Source organism: Xyrauchen texanus, chromosome 42, assembly GCF_025860055.1.
Source record: "Xyrauchen texanus isolate HMW12.3.18 chromosome 42, RBS_HiC_50CHRs, whole genome shotgun sequence".
Lineage (NCBI taxonomy): Eukaryota > Metazoa > Chordata > Actinopteri > Cypriniformes > Catostomidae > Xyrauchen > Xyrauchen texanus.
Window position 1 is genome coordinate 26,242,929 of NC_068317.1, and position 23,378 is coordinate 26,266,306.

Genomic DNA, 23,378 nt, shown 5'->3' on the forward strand with positions numbered 1-23,378 from the left:
TGTTACCTTAATAAATTATGTATTTTAGACAATATATTTATACTATATGTAACAGTAGGTTTGACCGTATGGACTATGTGGTTGCCGTTTAAGAGGTCTCACTTTCTCTATGGAGTCCAGAGTCTCAGTATATTTCTCTTCTGTCTGTTTAATTTCTGTCAGACAGCAGCTCCTGATGTCTGTCTCAGCCTGTTTCTGCAATTACAACAGGAAAGAGAGAAAGAGAGTCAAACAGTAAAGTTTAGGAGGCATTTTATGAGTTATAATGTACAGTATCTAAACATATGTTTTATTGTAAAGCAAGACATTCGGGGAACAGGTAGTGGTTAGCTCACCTGTGGTGCTACCAGCTCAACCTTCATCAAGTCTTCATACACCTCTCCACCTTCATCATCATCATACACACAGTCGTAGAGATCTTCCTCATCTTCAACACCATTCACACTACGACACACAGAACAAACATCAATATTAACAACAATGTTTATTCCGTGACCAGACCAGAAAAGAGTGATTTTTTCTGAAGTTCTTGCTTTGGTAGACAGGCTTATTTGTCAGTTATGATTCAGAAAGAACAGCCAGATGAATTTAGACCATACTGAACAACAGATTGAATAGAAAGAGGGAACAGAAAGACCCCTGAGACAACAGCATGATGTGTTAAAACACTTGAGCATATCTGATGTACTGAAGAAAAAGACTTCTTCTCAGAATTGCTCGTTGGGGCTTTTAAAACGATACTGTTTCCCTTGTCTGAATAACACATATGGTTGAATTACCACAGAAGCGAAACCAAGAGCCAAACTTATAGCTGAGTCAGGATTAAAATCCCTAGATATCTCCTCCATATAGTCATAAAAGAGAAAAAGATGATGATATAGAGAGATACTGCATTAATCTATTTTCCTAACCATGTTGAGTTTGAAATTAAGTTTGAATTTTTTTAGTTTGAATTTTACAAGGGTCACAGAAAATGTGGCCACAAACATACACATGCTGACATAAACATTTGTGCATGTAATTACTATCTTACATGACGGATCAGAATCTGCCGTTGCTGGTTCAAACCAAATGATTTGTCCAAGCAATGATTTACCATACTTCCTACTAATATAAACTGCCATTTTGGCTTGACCTAAAATAAAATTTAACAACCGTCCTTTCTTCTTTTTTCCTTTCCAAAATTTAAAACCAAAAATATACACAATCATTGTAAACATTTCATTAACATTAGCAAATAAAATCTCCAATAAAACAAACAAAGGTCTTAATCTCTCACAGTGCATAAAACAATGAAATATGGTTTCTCTTCACCACAGAAAGGACATTTATCTTGCACATTTGGATTCAACACTGAGATAAAAGCATTAACAGCAACAATCCCATGTAAAATTCACCATTGAAGATCACCCACATTTTTAGTCAATGGTGGTTTGTAACAAGAGCCCCAAACGGGTTTGACTTCAATATCAACACTTAAATGTTCTCTCCATGGTGTATCCATACGTTTAATTTCTCTTTATCACCTTCACACAAACTTTATATAAACTATTTCCCCCATTGTATCACATATTATGTCTCTAAAAATCTCTGAGGTTATTAAAACATTTTCATTTTCTATTACACTTTTAGAGATTACCATACAAGGAAAATTATTCGTTTTATCAGGAAGCCCTTCACTTGACAAAAAGTTCCAGTCTTCTTCACTCAAATTTTCTCTGCACTTCTTTAACAAAAGATGAACTATGGATTTAATTTCAAGTCTCTGTGCAAGTGCATCAGCATTGTCCAATGTGATACCAGCAACTTCTATTAAGTCTATAATTTTAACAACTTTGGCTTTTGTTAAATTTTGCATCAACCATAAAGTTGTATCTCCACATAAATCCAGTCGAGCACCATTAATCAAAGGCTCTTCCAAAAACCAATACAGAGACTTATATGACAATCTATTAACCTGTACCACACAACATGATTTTCTTATACTCTCATAAAAGGATGAAATAAACTTCAAATTAAAACTCCTACAATCTGTCCAAAAGATAGTTCTTCTAAAACCCCACCCTCCAACCTTACTTAAAAGGCAACAAGCTGGTCCAAACCATGGTATACATGAATTGTATAAAAACCTTTGGACAAACTGTAGCCTAAAAGCTACTTTCTTGCTTATAAGGTCAACAACCCCTTGTCCACCTTCTTCCTTTGGAAGATAAAGAAAATTCTGAGGCAACCAATGTAATCTATCCCAAAAGAAATTGATCATCTTGACTTGTATTTTTCCCAGAACCTCTTTAGGAGGCTCTAGAACTGCTAATCATGTGCCATAATGAGGAGGCTACTAAATTATTAATAATCAATGCTCTCCCCCTAAAGGACATTTTGGGTAAAAGCCATTTCCACCTTCCTAATCTTCCTTCTACATTTTCAATAATATTTTCCCAGTTTCTTTGCCTTATTATTTCATCACCCCAAAAAACTCCAAGATATTTAAGACCTCTTTGTGACCAAACCATTTCATCTGGTAAAACCAGTTCTCCTTCATTCCATTTTCCAACACTATATGCTGAACTTTTTACCCAGTTTATTTTGCAGAATAGATTTTTGCATAATTGTTAACAATATCAACCAGTTTGTCAATATCATCCTGTCCACTGGTTAAAACTAAAACATCATCTGCATATGCTGATAATTGTATAGGTGGAAAGGCACTTTCATATCTAAAACCATCTAAATAAGTCATAATTTTTTAAACATGGGTTCTATTGCTATTGAGTAAAGCATACCTGACAAGGCACATCCTTGTCTAATCCCCCTTTGAATTTTAAAAGGGCTACTCAAACCACCATTAACTTTCAGTACACTTTCAATATCCTCATAGAGCACTTTAATCAAAGCAATGAATGCAGGTGGAAAACCAAAAGTTTCAAAAGTATGCCATAAAAACTGATAATCCACCCGATCAAACGCCTTCTCTTGATCTAAGGAAATTAGACCACAATTTTTCACAAACAGTTTTGAGACCAAAACATCCCGAATTAATGATATATTATCCACTATTGATCTATTAGGTACACAATAAGATTGATCTAAATGTATAACCTGTCCAATCACCTCCTTCAGTCTGTTTGCCAAAGCTTTTGATAAAATCTTATAATCAGTGCATAATAAAGAAACTGGTCTACAGTTTTTTATCTCTTTAAGATCACCTTTCTTGGGGAGCAAAGTTAAAACAGCTCTTCTGCAGCTTAGTTGTAGTTGTCCTTTATCCAAACTATCACTTAAAACTGCAAGTAAATCTTCTCCCAACAAATACCATTATGTCTTGTAAAAATCAACAGGCAACCCATCTAATCCTGGTGCTTGACCATTCGTTATACTCTGCAAAGCATTGAAATTTACTCTATTGTTAATGGACATACCAGTTTTGCATATTAATCTTCATTCACTTTTGGAAGATCTGACACAAATTCAGCCATTAACTGGCCATCCATAAAACTGCAGGCATACAGCTCCTTATAGAAACAGACAACCCTTTTACGAATATCAGAAACCTCAGTAAAATATTTTCCATCTTCTGTCCATAAACACTGTATACTTATACTTTGGCCATTTTTCCTTTCCAAACTGAAGAAGAACTTGGACGGGGCATCCATTTCAGAAAGACTCTGAAATCTGGATCCAACCAATGCCCCCTGAGACCTTTTACCTAATAGATCAGCTAATGCTGCATTTTTCCCTTTAAGAGCCTGCAATTGGTTTTGATTTGCAGTAGCTCCATTTAAAGCCTGAAATTCCACAATATCCATCTCTATACTTCTCATGGATTGAACAATGTCTCTAGTAACATTCAAATTTTACTGATTACAGAGTTTTTGTATCTGCACCTTCCCAATATCCCACCACTGTTGTATTGATGTAAAAGAAGACTTTTTAGATTTCCACCCTAACCAAAAAAAGGTAAAACCTTTACAAAAATGAGCATCTTCAAGTAAAGTGCTAGGTACTCTTATTTTTAAAAGAATTAATAAAGACACATGCTACTACCATTGAGTGGTCAGAGAAACAAACAGGACAAATATATCAAGATTTTTAAAAAAAATCAGAAATTTAAAACAATAAAATATATCTAATCTTGCTAAACAAATGTAATTTTCTTTCACATGGGCCCATGTATATTGCCTTTCATTACAATGAAAACTCCTCCACAAATTACAAAGTTGACAAGTTTTAATCATATATAGTAATTTACTTATTGATGCCATATGAGGTTCAAAGTGATTTCTATCTAAATCATTACTTGTACAGTTAAAATCTCCACCCAGTACTAAAAAATAGTTTCCATATTACATTGTTTCAGACAACCACATAAAGATTCAAGAAACAACATTCTTTCCAATGACTTTACAGGAGAATAAACATTTAACAATTCCATAGTAACATTTTCAAACTTAGCTGTTATCTTAATTAATAAAGTATTTTTATCAGGACAAGCGCGTACCAAGTGACCCACTTTCCCACATCCAAAGCATTTCATGCTCTCAGTTGTTGCAAAGATTACATAATCAAAGCTATCAACTTTAAATTTAAAAGCAATATTCAGTTCATCAATATCACTACTCAAAATCATATGTACTTGTCTTCAACAACAGCGATTTGCATCCTAGAGGGATTTTCTTAATCGCAGAAACCAACTGTCCATAACGAGATAATTCACGTTGCAACGCTTCATCACAAATAAATGGGGGCATGTTAGAAATCAAAACCTTTCTCGCTGGATTTACAAGCGGAAAAACCTTAATCAAACTATCATTGAGGACTATCCCATTTTCAAATATTACATTCACTTTTTCAACTTTGTCCAATAATAATACCACAGCGCCGTTCATTCGCGACGCCGAACGAATGCTACCGTGACCAACCACCTCTCCTACCGCTAACACACATCCTTCAACTGAGCACTCGACTCCAACCGGCACTTTTATTCCATGCTGCCGAGTGAGTTGCTCATAACTCACCATCTCCACACTCGCCATGGCAGCCAGTTTAACAAAACTGACTGACACAACCTCCCCGTTCTCACCGCAATATTTTCAGAGCTTTTGTGACCACACACAGTAAAAAAAAAAAAAAAAAGACAGTGAGAGAAACAACACTTAAGTAAACAGACCTTTGAAATAGGAAAGGAATCCTCCAATTCACACTCAACTCACTCAGCAAACGCCCACGTATGCACACGAGAGATAAAGTCATTTCTATCTAAATCATTACTTGTACAGTTAAAATCTCCACCCAGCACTAAAAAACTTTCCATATTACATTGTTTCAGACAACCACATAAAGATTCAAGAAACAACATTCTTTCCAATGACTTTACAGGAGCATAAACATTTAACACGTCCATAGTAACATTTTCAAACTTTGCTGTTATCTTAATTAATCTACCTTGTATTACTTCTATAAGATCATAAGATATTGGTAGACAAGTATTTGAAAACAAAACAGCCACCCCAGCACTAAGAGCAGACTTATGACTCAAAATAATCTTTCCTTCCCACTCCTTCATCCATTAAACTTAATTTTCCTTTGTGCTTTGAGTTTCTTGCAAAAACATAACATCTATAATTTTCAATTTCATTAACTCATAAACCTGTGGTCTTTTGCTTGCATCCCTCGCCCGATTTACATTCAGGGATGAAATTTACAAATTACTCATTATGAGGGATGAAAACAGCACAAAAAAACAGGTCCATATTACTCCATTATACTTGTGACATATCATTATGCATTGCCTGATTATGTACTTTTTGTACAATCTTTTTTAGATGATAAACCTCAGGATTTGACAGACATATTTCCATTTTCTGTTTTATCAGCATTTTTGCTGAGTCAATAAACAAGGAAAGATCAGGAAAATAGTCTATAACTTCAACATTTCTCATTGCTTTTGTACATTGCAGGACATTTTCCATTCTTTCCAAACTGTAACCACTATAGTCTTGTCTCACATTTTCATCAACTTGCACTTCAGAAATTCTTGCTCGTTTTCTGAGCCCGATAAATCACTTGCATTCAAAACCTCCTCAGAACTTTTAGTAACAGTCTCATCTTGTGCCTTTTTCTTTGATGTAGATGCCATCTCACAAATACTGCTTCATCCTCTTTAAGTATTTCATCCTCCATCTCATCAAACTCAATATCCAATGTCTCATAATTTGTTTTTAAAAATTTGTTTCTCACTACTCTTTACTCTACTACTTCCTGATTCTTCTTTGTCCACACTCAAATCCAAAACCTCACTAACTTCACTTTCTTTTTCCACACTCTGACCTTCATTGTGACTTTGAGACAGACTTTCATCTTCTGTACCATTTGAAGTATTTTTATCAGGACAAGCGCGTACCAAGTGACCCACTTTCCCATATCCAAAGCATTTCATGCTCTCAGTTGTTGCAAAGATTACATAATCAAAGCTATCAACTTTAAATGCAATATTTAGTTAATCAATATCACTACTCAAAATCATATGTACTTGTCTTCTGAAAGACACAACATGCTTCAACAACAGGGATTTGCATCCTAGAGGAATTTTCTTAATCGCAGAAACCAACTGTCCATAACGACATAATTCACGTTGCAACGCTTCATCACAAATAAATGGGGGCATGTTAGAAATCAAAACCTTTCTCGCTGGATTTACAAGCGGGAAAACCTTAATCAAACTATCATTGAGGACTATCCTCACTTTGTCCAATAATAATACCACAGCACTGTTCATTCGCGACGACGAACGAATGCTACTGTGACCAACCACCTCTCCTACCGCTAACACACATCCTTCAACTGAGCACTCGACTCCAACCGGCACTTTTATTCCATGCTGCCGGGTGAGTTGCTCATAACTCACCATCTCCACACTCGCCATGGCAGCCAGTTTAAAAAAAAAAAAAAAAAGACTACGAGAGAAACAACACTTAAGTAAACAGACCTTTGAAATAGGAAAGGACTCCACAGTCATGCTCAATTCACACTCAACTCACTCAGCAAATGTTCACGCATGCACACGAGAGAGAGAGAGAGAGAGAGAGAGAGAGAAACGGAGCGTGTGCGATCACCTGTTGCCACACCCAAGCAAAGATGCTGTCAGATTTCTGAAGGTCGGCTTTCTCAGTAGTAAAATAGCATTCAAGTCGGGGGTATTTCTCCCTCTTTCGCAGTAGCCGGTGCCCAAGAGTCGATCACTATAGAAACCGCAATGTCCTCCACCATTTAAACAGCACCCATTTTGTAATTAATCAATAAGTGCATAGAGTTATAAAAATGTATGTGGATGGCATTGCTCAGATAAATTTGTCTTGAACAAATGTGATTAGAAATGTTAGACTTTATTTTCAAATCTATGACCTTTGATTGTAGAGTTTAGTTAGAAGCAGCAGACGTAAGCAGAGGTTTCTCCACTTTATTCTATTGCTGTCATAAATAAACAATTGGAAAAATCAAAGAGATTTAATTCGTGAAATGTAATTCTTATGGGTGTGTTTTCCTACATTCAGGCCAATTTCCCTTTAAGGTTGGTGATGTAACAATTGTGATAATTATTTGACAGTGTGATTCGGCTACAACGTCACATAAACTGACACAGCAGAAGTGAGTGGTGTGCAGTTTGTGTGTCGGAATGCAGTGCTTTATAGATCACATGATTGAACATTTTTGGACCATTCCAGTGGGGTGTGACAAAATCAAACAGTACTGCTAGGCTCTCCATGGTCCTGTTATACACACCTTTAGGGGTGTATTTGTTTTTGCCCCTGTCCACTAGACCAAGAAAACCTATTTAAGGCAGAACATGGAAGGAGTGTGCCCAGGCCAAAGGCAACATCTGACAGCTAGCTTCTAAACAGGTTACCTCAGCAGGTATACAGCAGGCCGAGCGGAGAGAATGGCCCTAGGTGTGTGTTGAGGACAGTAGGTGTGTGTCACACATTATTCCTTGACTGAAAATGTTAACATCAACCTGATTTTTGGCTCTTATAACATAAAGTAAAGCGATCTGAACAAATACAAATATATCTCATTTCTACAGTGAAGAAGAACATATTGGAAGTGAAAAAAAATATGTCATACTCTATCAGATCCTCAAGATGGTTATAAATGTCTTCATCTTCAACACTTTCTTCTGTTGGAAACGGCCTAGAAAAGAGACAAAAAGAGAGAGAGATAGATAGAGAGAGAGAGAGAGAGAGAGAGAGAGAGAGAGAGAAATACATTTTTCATCCATGCTCTTAAAAAACATTCAATACTTTTAATACAATTTTTATTTTAAAATGTTGTCTTAAAGGTGCAATATGTAAAAATGTTTTTGTCAATGTATGAAAGGCTTTTTTACGCATCTTAAAAAATGAGCCCTTCCTGGACATCCAAGGTTGCCTATTAAAGACTGTAGATTGATTTTCATGAGAAGGGAGCAGGTCGCTACCGAGAGCCTTGCCTCAGACAGTATCTCCTCTTCCGCTATTCAACAGCATCAACAGACAGTCTGCAACACTAGGTAACGTTATCTTAGAGATGGAATCCAGCAAACGTTCGGTTCGACAGCACGACACCAACATAAAACATTTATCTACTGAATCCCATCTGGCTAAGCAGGAACGCGATCGTGGTCGAGCGAAAACTAAAGTGAACATCGACAGGGCATTTGATTCCTGGAGGGACATTTGTTCGGTTTTGGGGATCAAAACAGACCCTAAATTGGCGTTCTTCTTATTGGAATCACGTCAATACTGAATTGTTTATAATGTACAGTCTATTTTATAAACAGCTACTGTCTTCATCCACCAAATTTAGTTAACATCTACTGATAAAGCTGGTTAAGCTAGCTAACGCCAACATAGGCTAGTGTATACAAACTACATTCTCGCATAGTCAGACCTATATCCACACTTTGTTTTGGAGAGTCAAATATAATATGCAGTCTCAAAGTTTGTAGTAAAACAATCATAACTGTGTAATTTTAATTATATTACATCATCTGTCAGCATGAAGACGGTGAATGACGTTCAGCCTCTTTGTATGTTAAATCATTGTTTTGGTCGATGCTCGCTCACGTCCCTATGGAGTGTGTGCATGAGCACGAGCAACAGGTAGCTGGCTGCAGTTCTCTTAATGGCCACAGGTGTCGTTAATAACAAGGGTTTCTGAATCTTACATACTGCACCTTTAATTATTATTATTATTATTATTTTAAAACATACCTTATTCCAGTTTGCTGTGCATTATGTGTATGTGAGAGTTTGGACAATGTGTCCATAACCTGAGAGGAAAGGAGAACAAAATATATATTTTAATGCAATTAATTAATGAAACATTTACTTGTAAACATCTAAATGAACCCTACTTAGTTTCTTAATATCCATAAGCACAATAAATCGTATTACTGGTAAGTAAAATAAAGTCCAAACCAACAAATTCCTTTTTTCTATTAAAGAAAAATTCCTCTGCAATGGCAGAAAACCAAGAGGTAACACTTTATAATAACTTTCATTAAAATACTTTAACTAACAATATATAAATATTATATAAGTCTTCACAGATCAGTTATTCATGCACATTCAAATTTAAATGAAATAGATTAAAAGTTTAATAAAATTTTTAACTATTTGAATGTGCATTAACTATAGTTCTGTGAAGGAATATAATATGAAATAATGTTGTTAATGTTATTAAAGAAAGACAATTTAAAGTATAACCCTTAATGATTAAAATCGTACTATTGTATTCAATCTAGAAATAAGAAACAGCATTGCAGTGCTATGCAAGTATATACCAGCAGTGGGCAGTGTGCATCAACAAAAGCAGCACGTTGAGTTGCTTTTTGAGGATTTCATTGAATATCAGCCTCTAACACTAAAACAATGTTATAACATTCATCATTTGTTTTTTACACCATGGCCAAGTCTGTTCACCCATATGATCTTTCACAGAGATGCACACGAGTGCTGATTCATTCAGTTTATGACTAGCTCTTCATTTTGTTTGGTTCAAAGCATTAAGTGCAGATTTCACGGTAAAGATACCGCAATGCACATGCATAAAACAGGTGTTCACATGCAAACAAACAAACACATGGTTAAACAAATACTGTATAGTCATGCATAAATGCAAAAAGCAGTTCAAAAGCTGATGAAGCTTTGAAAAACTCCCTGTAATATGTGCATTTTATAATATGTTTACAATATTTATACTGAATAATTTATACTGTTTATAATTTATAATGTTTAAACAAGCTATACAGATCACTGTGTGTCAATTGTCAACTTGGATGTATTTAAAAGTGTTGCATTGTATCCTAACGAAAACTTATTTGGACCTACTTTATATTAGGTGTCTTTAGCTACTATGTAATTAAGCATTTGATACAATGTACTTAATATGTACATACTATATGCTGTTGGATTGTACTTACTTTTTAAGTACCTGCATTTAATTACATTTGTAGTTACACGGTTAACCTTACCCCTACCACTACTTTTAAACCAACATGTCCCTCAACCTCAGCAGCAGCATATGTGAATCTTGTGAGAATTTTGAAGAACAACATGTAGTTGCACATTTAATATGTTGTATTGTATGTACTTAATGCTATTATATAGTAGTTAAACTGCAAAAATGACAATAAAACTGACATTGACTTGACAAATAATAGCAGTGTTAAAATCACTACATAATATTAAGAAGTAAAAACAAATTGCATAATTTTTTGGATTGCAAAATTTTCAGTTGTATTTGCGGAAATGTCCATATCTATGATGAGCACATGAATGTTTTGAGCTTTTTAACACTTTGTGCCAGGGGAAGATGCATCTGTAATCTTTTGCGATCACACCAGCTCGACTGAACTCTGCTTCCTGCATTCCAACTAAATTGCATAATGAATACAGAGCTCAGACTGAGTCAAGTGTGCAACCATCAATCTCTGCACACATCTCTGACCATTTTGCAGAGAGAGAGAGAGAGAGAGAGAGAGAGAATCTTTCCAAATCCTGTCATTCAAAGAGATTGTGGCAGAATATGATTCAATGCAACTGACCTTTATATGCAACTAGCCTGACATAATGGAAGAAAATTATTTATCATAATTTATCTTTGCGGCTGGAGATGGAGAGTTTCAGTCAATATGACCTTGTGTGTGTCGTGTTTAACCATCTTTATGGGGACCAAAAAACTAGAAACCTACATTGTGGGGGCCTAACTAGACTTAATGATCCTAAATGATCCATTAAATGTTGTCTTATTTCAACAGTCTCCCAGATGTCTATTTAATGCATGTGTTTTCATGTGGAAGATGTCGTTTTTAGAGCGTGTGCTCATCTGCAATACATGAAACATTTGGATCTGCAATTTATTTTATGGTTTAGAACAAATGGGAATACACTCTTACAGTGTTTATTAGATGTTTGTGCACAAATGTTACACTATAACGCGAGTGATTTTACAAAAGTATTCCCAGTGTTTTTATTTTTATTTTTTTAAGTAATTTAGCTGTTCTGTTGTATGTACCATCCCTGATTAAATATCAATTTTGTAATGTCATATGTTGCATTTGAAAGACCTTAACTGGGATTTCCATCCTCGTGCCAGCACAAAAATACACGTCATGTTACTGTAACACTTTTAGAATAGAAAGTGCATGATTTGTATCCGGCTTGTCACTGCAACGTTCCACAGAGTTTGGAAGCAAGCACGCTGTAGATTTATAGCAGAAACAGTACAGCGATATAGTAAGAGTGTTACAGTGGTTGCAGATACTGCATGTAGACATCAGTGCTTGAACACACACTCATGCAAACAAAGGCAATTATGTTACAGTTAAGAGATGAATAAGTCGTCTGGTTTCCTGCAAAGTTTAGGGGCTGAACATTTCAACTCAGAAAAAGTGACATCTCGAAGACAGACATCAGTGTTGATATGGATAGTAAACTTTCACTGTATTGTCATAAAAAAATAAAAAAACACAGAACTGGAAGACCAGAAATGGAGCTGGTGCAAACTAGGCAATTGTTACTTTCAAGAGTTAATAAAGCATCAGGCCATGTATCGTCATTGCAAAAAAATCTAAAAATAATAATAAAAAATTGCACACATTTAAGCATCTTTCAGCATGACACAAAAATTTAATCTTTGAAGTATGCTATGTCAGTTTCTCAGCTGATGGGTCGCAGGTATTTTATGGTAAAACAATGCTTAATGCAAATACTTATAGTTAAGATTAAAAAACAATGTATAGGTCTAATCAATGTTTTGTATCTTTTGTTGTTGATGTCAAAGGTTGTTTGTCCATTGAAACTATATGGTACTTTGGTGCAAATCTATCTATCACTTGGTTGAAGTGACAGATGCCACAGGGAAAGGTTGTAGGACGTGCCCTCATCCCCGGAATATTTTTTTTGTGTGAATTATTGGCTGCTTAAGACTCTGAAAGCATCAAAATTTAGGAGACATTTGGAAACCCACAATATTCCTATTCAGACAGTGTCATGATAACAATTTTGCATTGTTTGTTCTATGTAGTTCATGATAATATTAATACATTTCAATATTTAATTTTACATTTTTGTAAACTTTTTTGTAAAATTTGTCCAAAGCTTTGCTGCTGTATGTTGGGACGCTACTTAATGTCTGGATCTGTGTCCTAAAGCAAAACTATTTGAGACCCACCGTTCTATTGAAAATGTCATGAGCATCTGATGTTGCTACATTTAGAAAAGTGAAGTGGTGAAATTGAAGACAGACAGACAGACCATCACAATGGAACAAATTAAATACAGACTTCCAGAACACAAAGAGAAAAGCCCCTTTATCTACAGGATCTAATTGTATTTGTTGGTGCTTGTATAAAAGGGTAAAGAAGAGGAAAAGGAGGAAACAGACTAACAGGTGGTGCTGAAGCGATCTCTCTCTGTACATCGGGGTGGATCCATAATCACAGTCTGTTTCCTGAGACTTACTATTACAGTGAGAATTTTCTTTCTCTCTATAAAGAATTGTGCTCTACTTATCTTGTTAAAGAGTACAGAGCTGAAAGTGAACAGGTTGGAATTTGGATGCAGATTTACTAAAATGACAGCAATAAGATTTCAGTATGACTGTAAAGTGTGTTCAGTAAGTCTGCGTCAGTCTATTCGGTATACTAAAAGGATACCGCATCCTTTCTCCTATTCATAGTTCAATTCACATAAAAAATGAAAATTTAGACAAAGTTTCAGACAAAAACATTTTCAGATCAAAAGTACACTTTTTTTTTATTTAAATCAAATCAAATTAAATATTATTTAATGCAAAACATCTGATTTTTAATTGTATTAAAACAATTTATATTTTATGATAAAATATAAAAATTATATTTATTCAGATAACTCTTCATAAGTATAATACTTATACTTGTAGTAGTAGTAAAATTAATAATACATTATTATTATAAGAATTTAAAAAGTAGTTCTTGTGGTAGTATTCGTATATTAATATTAGTATCAATAATAATAATAATAATATAGTGATTGTTATTGTTAATAATTATTATTACATTATAATTTTAAGAATTATTAAATGTATTATCAGTAGTTCTATTAGTATTAATATAATAATAATAAGAATTATAATAATAGCATGGTGATTATTATAAAAATTATTAAATAATTATGAGAAGTAAACAAGCAATTCATTTCTTAGTAGTATTTTTAGTATTAATAATATTAACAATAATTATATAATTATACTACTATTACTACTACTACTAATAATAATAATAATGTATTATTATTATTATTATTTTTATTTTTTTTATTTTTTAGGTAATAGTGGTTGAATAATTCTTAATTTACACAACATCAGGCAGTGTGAACACAAACTATAGAAAGACATATTTATCATAATGACAAATGTGCCAGATTTGTTGGCATCAGCTACTGTAAACTAAGTGGGCTGCAAAGTGAAGAACAAACAAATTAACCCAGATCACACGATCGCTGAAGAATGAGAACCACAGGCTGATGGTCCAAATTTACAGGTGCATTTAAACACCATCTGATAAAAACAAGTCCATGTTAGCCAGAGCAAATTTCAAAAGCTACACTCATACTATCTCCCATCATCAAGCTGTGACAGGATGCTTTCTGTCTCTCTCCCCGTCTTGATCTGTCCCCTGTCTCCAGTACTGGGCTGAATATAGATAAGCTAATCAGACAGTCCATTTGTGGCATCAGCATTCCACATTACAATCTAGATCGTACACAATCATACACACAAATACAAACCAGCTCATTCACTCGGCGGTCATTTAACATGCAAATCAGGAGTAAAACTCTAACTTATGGCTATTTAAAACCTATTCACACAAATATAAACCAAATGAAGTGTCCACACATGGACAACACATGCAGTGGAACGAAAAATGTCGATGCCTTACTAATTCTAGTACTTTCCAATTCACAGTTTCAAAGTCTAAACACACCATGGGGAGAGATACTCAAACACGAAGAACGAAAGTGTGACATTTGATACTAACGAAACACTCTTTGCAATAAATAAAGTGCTTAAAAGTTTCTTTTCATGTAAACTTTTAGATATTTTATCAGAATGAGTGCCTGTGTGTGTGTTCTATGCAGGCAAGCATGTACAATTCTCACTGACCATTTTTCTACTTTAAAACATAGAGCAAAATTTCTGTCATTGTGCACCGTAACACTAGAAAAAGAGCACTCCGGATGCACTGTTTATTTAGAGACTGCTGTGTGTAGCTGTTACTCTCTGCAGAGTTTGATATGGTTCCTCATTTATAGAATGCACTGCATGCTACATCCATAGAATCAACAACCAGCATTGAGTAAAGAAATCCATGATTTTGACTTTGTCAGTGATGTTCTTTATTCCGACTTGATTTTATAAATGTTTAGTTGAATGTGGCAAAATGCACAAAGAATGTGAATCGCCAAAAACAAAAGAAGAAGAATGTGCAAGTGAAAGTGAAAAAGTATTTATAGTACAAAATGACATAAATAATGATCTGTTTCTCACCCACACATACACTATTGCTTCTTTTTAACCACTGGAGTTGTATGGATTACTTGTATGCTGTTTTTATGTGCATTTGGGACCTTCAAAGTTCTGGTCACCATTCACTTGCATTGAATGGACCAACTGAGATGTGATGAGCAGAGATATTCTTCTACAAATCTTTGTTTGTGTTCTGCAGAAGAAAGAACATCTGGGATAGCATGGCGGGTGAATAAATGACAAGAGAATTTTAATTTTGGGGTGAACTTTCCCTTTAATCCTCTAGAAATTATCTCTAAGTTTTGCTTTTAATGCGATCTTGCAGACAGTAAATGTAAACTGTTTTCTAATACATTATTCTAATATATTATAATTCAAGTCAACTGAGTCCCTGTGCTTTTTTCTCAACATTTATCCTATGACAACACCTTATCTTTAGACTATCCAAATGGTGTCCTAAACTACCCCAGCATCAAAACAGATACTATTCAGAGCAGACATTGAACTAATGTTACGCTTAATGAATCCAGATGCATCCTAACTAAAAACAGATTAAATAAGCATCCGATTTTCATAGTTTTTATAGCACACTCCATCCCTTTGCTTGAAACATGCCTGTATTTATTTAACACAATAACTCAATTTGACAGCCAATTCATAACTGTATTGCCTATTATATAAACCATGCATGGGCCACAGAGAAATTCAGTATTCATAAATATTTAAAACTAGCTTTACAATAGATCAGATCTACTTGATTGTGGACAGTGGTGGTGTTTCCCTTAGTATCAAATGTTTCGTATTGTCTGAACCAGTGAGATTTGCTGTAAAACACTGATATTCTCTATAATAACACAGTAATGTAATTTTACACTCACTATGAGTCAATGGAATGTTTAATTGTGAGCCTCAACATGATCGCAGCCTTTGCGGTCTGTTTCTATGTATTGGTGTAAAAGCAAAATAGCTTTGTCTTGTATACGTAGACTCGAATGAGAGAACATTATGGCAAGCAAACTGGCTTGCTTTTATATCTACTCTCTTCATTGCTGGTTTCATTCAGGCATATTCCTGAGGTTTTTCTGAGCTTTTTGTCTGACCCCAGATCAGTGATTATGAGTCACTGGAGCTTAATATAATTTGTCCTGCAGACTTCAGAGGACACCTGACTAAAATTGGTACGGACACTGTTTAATGGGTCCCATGAAGGTGGTATTGAACATGACAATGAAATGAATATTTAATCTGGTTACATTTTTCCATTTTTATACTGATTAATTAATCTTGCTCATCTGTGCTTCCACAGATGAACCATAATTAAATCAGAGCCCAGATAGAGCATTGCTTTCATAAATAAAACCACAGCAATGGAAGCACTGCTTATTACCATTTCCTTGTGTCCCATTTCATCAGCTAATGCAAAATGAAAGCTGATAACTCTTACAGATGTTTCAGCCTGTAGATGATTTTTAAATCATACTGTTGCACTAACAGCTAGTATATAAGTATCCGTGATGATTGACAGTCAACAAATGAGTCTTTTGCATCTTTAATGCACTCTATGTTCACTTACGTATACTCTTGCTCTGTAATCACAGTCCTCAAAGACAATCTGACAAACGCTGACTTTCAATTCCTAAAAGCACTTCATTTTTTTTAATTAAAAACAGTGGGATCAAATGGTATGATAAAGTACATTAATGGAGTGTAAGCACTACAATTTAGATTGCCAATGCTGCCAAGTCTTGCTTCAATTCATAACAACTAATAAAAAATTAACTATTTAATTTCATAGGCTATTTATTTATGAGAGACTTCTATTAAAATAAATGGGAGAAATTTGAACACCTAACCAAGAAGCTATTAAGGAATGTAGAAAAAAGTCCCGCCTTACAGGTAAAAGAGCCAATCACCTTTTAGATACAGACATCACCTGTCAATCAGCTCGAGAACATGCAAGCACATTATTTACTTACTTAACCTATATTGACCCCATGAGGGCAGTTTGTTCTGCAGCAGTGAAATACACACATATATAAACAATATAAATACAAATTACACTAAAACATATAATAAATATTAAAAAGTATTAAATCAACGCAGGATTTTCTGTGTGAATACAATGGTAATTTTCAGGATGATTCTGCAACTGGGCTCTTATGACATTTGTTTTTAATTGTACATTTTTAAATCAGTGTGCTTTGTCCCGCTTCCCGCATGTCATGAGCAGTGTTTACACATTTACCCTGCACCCTCGCGGGGGTACTGGAAACTATCGCAGCTACTTCAGGCGGATTAACTATAAATACATGTAAACATCCAAGTTAAGTGTAAATAAATGCCTTTGCTCTGCTGTTCGCATGATTGACAACTGGAGCGCAAACAGACAGCATATCTGGTTAGGTGTGCGAGGCGATTGTATGGCGAAGAGAGTGGCTGTGTCTGAAATCGTTCACTCATTCACTATTTCCTATATAGTGAATGGCAGATAGTGCATATTTCTCAGCAGTGAGTGAACAAAATGAGTGAGTGATGTGGACGCTGACGTTTACACAAAGTGTCGGAGTGCTGGTGATGTCACAGAAACATCACATATGAACTTTTAAAATGCTTGGGCCTTACTTGTTATTCTTATTAATTAATATATTAATACAATAAATCTTCATTCTGTTTGTCATTTTGAATATATACTGTATGTTAATATAAAGAGTAAACACATTTGATAAAATAAAGAGTACATTTTAAAATGTATTTGTATGTTTTGCCTCTCTATATGTTATTATGTTATTTTAATCAAGTAATGTTGTGTCAAAAAGTAATGTAATACATTCAGCATGAAAGAAAACATTGTGGATTGTGGGCAATTAACTGTCATCGAGTGTACATCAAACGTAAACTCGAAATTAGAGTGCATTGTGGGTAATAATGAGTGAACAAAAGTAAGGAATGACTGGTTCACTCAGAATTCAGACAATCCTACATAATGGCGGACACTCTAAATAGTGCACTGTATAGTGGATAGGGGGCAGTTCCAGACACAGCGAGTGTTCCGTGACAGGGGTTGGTGCCCTTCCCTGGCTGCGTACTCTGCATTTAGAGAGCGGCGGTACTGCTGTACAGAACTAATGATCTAAATATTTACGACACTGAAAACTGTAACTATACTGAAATAAGAATCCACGCAGGACTTTAAAAGCTATGAAATAGTGAAAGAAGTCATTAATAAAGCATGCTCTTGCTTTGGTTTATATTTCAGCATTATATATAATGACCTTGTGGGACATTTTAAGGTTTTCATCATAATAATTACTGACAATTACTTATTGACAAATTCATCCAGGTCTGACAAGAGCCTTTAAAGGGATAGTTCACCCAAAAATACAAATTCTCATCATTTACTCAAGATGTGTATGCCTTTCTTTCATCTGCTGAACTTAAATGAAGAGTTTTATAAGACTTTGTCAGCTCTGTAGTTTCATACAATGAAAGTGGATGGGTGGCAACATTTTAAAGCCAAACAAATTCACATAAGTCAGCATAAAAGTAATCCATTAGACTCCAGTGTTTAAATCAGTATCTTCAGAAGTGATACAATATGAGAATGTGTGGATGAGAAACAGATCACTTTCACATTCTTCTTCTTGTGTTTTTGGTGATACACTTTCTTCTCTGCATATCACCCCCTGCTGAGCAGGGAGAAGAATGTCTAACAAAAAATGACTAATATTGATTGAGTCTTATGGATGACTTTATGCTGGTATTATGTGCTTTTTGTAGCATTAAACTCTGGCCTACATAGCTAAAATATTCTTATAAAAATCTTAATTTGTGTTCTGAATATGAAAGGAAGTCATACACATCTGGGATGGCATGAGGGTGAGTAAATGATGAGAGAATTTTCAATTTTGTGGTAAACTATCCCTTTAAATTGATAGCTCAGCCATAATTTAATATTCTGTTGTTATTTCCCTACCCTTGTGTTGTTCCAAACCAGTGTGATGCTTTGTATTATGTGAAACACAATATATGTTAGACACAAAGATAGGGACTGACAGTATCGGTCACCACTTTCAGAATATGGAGAAAAAAAAACATTCACTGAAAGTAAATAATGACTCAGGCAAACATTCTGTGTAATATCTACTTTGTGTTGTATGTCATATGGGTTTGGAACAACATTATGGTGAATGATGACATAATTTACATTAATAATAATAATTATTATTATTCTGTTATACATGTTAAATGTGTAGTATGTAATAGAACATAGGGGGGTTAATGTCTATTATGTCATTTGTGAAAGTAATGAGTTACTCACTACTTGAGTACACTTTTAATTAAATAATTTCTTATTCTTACTCAAGTAATTATTTATGTTAGTACTTTTACATCTACTCGAGTAATTATTTGTTTTAATTAATTGTACTTTTTCTTAGTACAGTTTTTGGCTATTCTACCCACCTCTGGTTAATTTCAATGCAAGAAATGCAAAAAAATGTAAAAACACAGGAGGATGAAAATCATTTTCCAGCCTTAACAACTGTGTTTGCAATCTCACAATATTTGGCCTGTACATACATCGTAAACTCTATGCCAATTTCATAGGAGAAGAAAAAACACCACAAAAACTAAGAGAGTGAGTTTGCATGCACATGTAGCAATACATCCATAACAAGGCCTAAGTAAGGTTTTGCTGGAAACCCTAATTCTCACCCCAACTCTGATCAAAGCCAGGTGGATCAGACTCAAGAGGAAACAGCTGTTATCATGACCTACTTAATGACAACACTACAGCTTGGAGAGGTGTATCCTGTAATTTTTACTTATGGTAATGCAAACCTGACTTAAACTGTAAATTGTAAGAGACAGAACACTTTACAGTTTTAAAAAGTGTCATTTTGTCTACACTAGAAGCGATCGGAAATGCATTGCAATGCTGGATTCAGGTTGTCTATACTAAAAGTTTTGAAGCTGAATGTCTCAGCATGTTCATAACCAGAGAACAATGAGACGTAAGCTTGAGGCTACACTTCAGCAACAGTTACAGTAAATGCAACGGAAATCCACTTGATTAAAAAAGTAGACTTTTATAAAAAAAATATATATATATATATATATATATATATATATATATATATATATATATATATATATATATAATATAATATTTTGTGTATTATAATACATTTAGACTTTTATATTATTGCACTGTATATAATGATTTAAAAAATTTAAATATGAAAAATATAATTATTGATAAAAGTATATGTAATCGTGTAGAAGTAAAGGAATATAAATTTTTTCAAAGGTTTTATAAATATAAAACAAACAAAATTCTAATAAATAAGTTCATAGTACTCAATTCACACATATGATGTATGCAAGTAAAATTATTTTATTTCAGACAAATGGCAAAATTAAAAGTGGGTGGAGTATATCTGTAGCCCTCCAAAAATAGAAAAGAATTGCCATCAATTGAAGATACATCGCACCACACTTCAGTTGAGGAATCCATTGCAGACATTGTCATTTACTATAATGGAGTGACATAATTTTTACGCATTTAGGCCAGTGTCCAATGCACACACATTGTAAAGATCAATTTATTGCGACCCTGGCCTAAACCCTTTTGGAAGTGTGTCATTGTAATAAGAACTCCACTTGTCTTTAAAGTGTGTCGACATTCTCATCACAGCAATACGAACATGATGAAAACTTGGATGCACAGCATTTTCTCAACCCTAACCAAAACTCATCTCTAATTCCTCAACCAGAGGAAGCAGCAAGCCTCTCCCACACACACACGCTGCCCACACAACCCATAGGATTAGTCCTTCTGTGCCCTGCCACAACAGCATTCTTCAACAAAAATAGGAATGTTAATTAAAATATGCAGAGCAAGTGGACTTTTAAGCGGCTGTCACATGATGAAAAGATGGAATCAGTACAATGCTGTATGTATAATCTGTTCTGTTTGTCATCATGTGCTTGTTTCTGATTACATCACTCACTTACATCACTAACGGCTAGAGTTAGACCTGATCTGTAATGATGAGTCCTCAGGCTGTGTAAACATGGGTTTATCAATCTCACTGTATTAGAGCAGGCCAGTAGTTTGTCCTACTTGACAAACTACTGGCCTGATGAAACATTATTACTGGTACGTAGTCCTTGATTGATAACAACCGTATGCCTCTTATGTACAGTATTTGCATGGTTGAAGATAATCGCTATTCTGTGAGTAACAATTTAATGGAAAAAAAACAATCAGTACAGTCTAATAAGTAATGATATTAACAAACATTGTTACATTGTGTAACAAGAGCCAGCTTGTATGTGATAGCTGTGCAGTGTGTGTATACCTCACACCCCTGGCCTCAAGTGGACTGACGCTAAGGGCTGTAGCCTTTATCCTCCTCGTTAGTGTGACCGCCTTCCATGCCAGAGACACCGGTTCGAATCCCGTTTGCAGCAGGTCATGCATGACCGGTTACAGTGGTGCCGTGACCCGGATGGGAGTGATTTTTAGGGGAGTGTAACTGAAGCCAGCTGGTATGTGATAGCTGTGCAGTGTGTGTAAACCTCACTCCCCTGGCCTCAAAAGGCACACTAGCAACTGACGCCAGTTAGCCTCATTAGCGCGCCCACCTCCCACGCCGGAAACACCGGTTCGAATCCCTTTCAGAGCGGGTCGAGCAGGACTGGTTACAATTGCATAATGTTTAACAAATCATTAGTTGATGTACATTCAAATAGGAATGTAATGAACTTTGATTCATATAATCATGAACTACTGATCTTCATAACATAATGTTAACAAAAGTTATTATAAATTATTACAGACAAGTTGAAAACTTGAAATACAAACGAAAGCATGAATGATTGTGTTGAAGATCAGGCCAGAATTTCTATTAAAAGAACTCTTTTAATAAAATACAAAGATGTATCGCATTTATAGTGTCATATTCAACTTTCATGTCATAAGACCCCAAAACTTACAGATAGGCTGACCAATATGTTCCTCAAAAGAGTTTGCTTATAACACTAACATATCTGAATGTCAAAAATAACAATCTATAAAGTAACCGCAAAATAAAATGTTAGTAAAAGGTGTGTAAAATTACTCCATGGTTGCCATATAGATAATGTACAGTTAAATACATATTAACACACACAAACACAAACACACATCAAAGCAAGACATTCACTAAAAACCCATTACACACAAAACTGAGTATCCGAAAGTTAGGATTATGTTATGTTTTTATTAAGAAATGATGCTAACATTTTGCTCTGACCTGTGCTGTTATTCCTTGTATATTTACATACATGTCTTTTCAGTCCACTAATGCAGAGTTTGACTCAAAAGAGCCATTAAAAAATATCACTGCATTTTTCAGTGGAGTACTTAAGACCCTTATGAAAGTTTTACTGCAGGATTTTAAAAGGCCTTAATAGAACATCTTTTATAAACCACATGTCTTTGAGCTTCACTGGAGCTGACAGGATCCAAATGGACGTCCTCGGGGGTGAGCTGAAAAAAAGCTCAAATCGTGAAGCAAAAATATTTCTAATTGGCTTTAGAAATGACACCTCCAGTATAAAACCACACAATGCCTTGATTAAATGGATCAAATGGCTCGGAACGGCTTCAAGCGAGATTCAGCTTTTGTTTCCCTGCTAAGCACCCACTTCCTACCGAAAATATCAGTTGTTGCAACCCACATTGAAACAAATATGCAGCATGAATGTGATGTGTAAATAGGACACTAAGGTGGCATGTCAGTTTGCATGAAGTGTTTGATGTTTGCAGGACCCTCAGCGGTTATGAGAGCGTTAGATTTGCTCTGAAAAAGCCCCTTCTGTGACTGAGCTGACCACAGTAATAAACACAACACACCAACATACACGCACCTGGATTTCATCTCTGTGAAAAGCATTTGGGAGGATCGAAGGCAGCTTTTGATGCAAATGTTCTGATTTTCCAGGATGTTTTAGGAAACTGTGGCAACATAATTGCATAAAGATATTTTGCAGATCATTACACGTATCGCACAAGTTCCAAGATGAAATGTCCACTGAATGCCACTAAAAGTTTAATTTTCTCTCAAAGAGCTTAGTTTTTAAGGTTAATGCTCGATTGAGTATTAAATCACCAAAACTGACCTCCCTCCCCTAAACATTAAACCTAAACCAAACCAATAGAGTCATCAAAAGCAAAGTGAAAAAATAAGATGCAATTGCTGGAGCAACTACGTCATTTCATGGCACTTCTATGACACTTTCAGTTCCCGTGCTTACTTGCATGCTGATCGGAACTTGTACCCCGGTCT

General features: G+C 35.0%; 1 protein-coding gene across 2 annotated transcripts in view; it reads right to left on the bottom strand.

Moving 5' to 3' along the window:
- Window positions 1-23,378, bottom strand: part of LOC127634959 (guanine nucleotide exchange factor VAV3-like) — a 102,295-nt gene that overhangs the window by 48,437 nt on the left and 30,480 nt on the right. For both annotated transcript variants that reach the window (XM_052114736.1, XM_052114738.1), the window contains exons 3-6: window positions 9,249-9,307; window positions 8,122-8,187; window positions 336-444; window positions 103-195 (exon numbers count right to left, since the gene is read on the bottom strand). In XM_052114736.1, coding sequence (XP_051970696.1) covers window positions 103-195; window positions 336-444; window positions 8,122-8,187; window positions 9,249-9,307 — 327 coding nt within the window. The remainder of the gene's footprint in view (window positions 1-102; window positions 196-335; window positions 445-8,121; window positions 8,188-9,248; window positions 9,308-23,378) is intronic.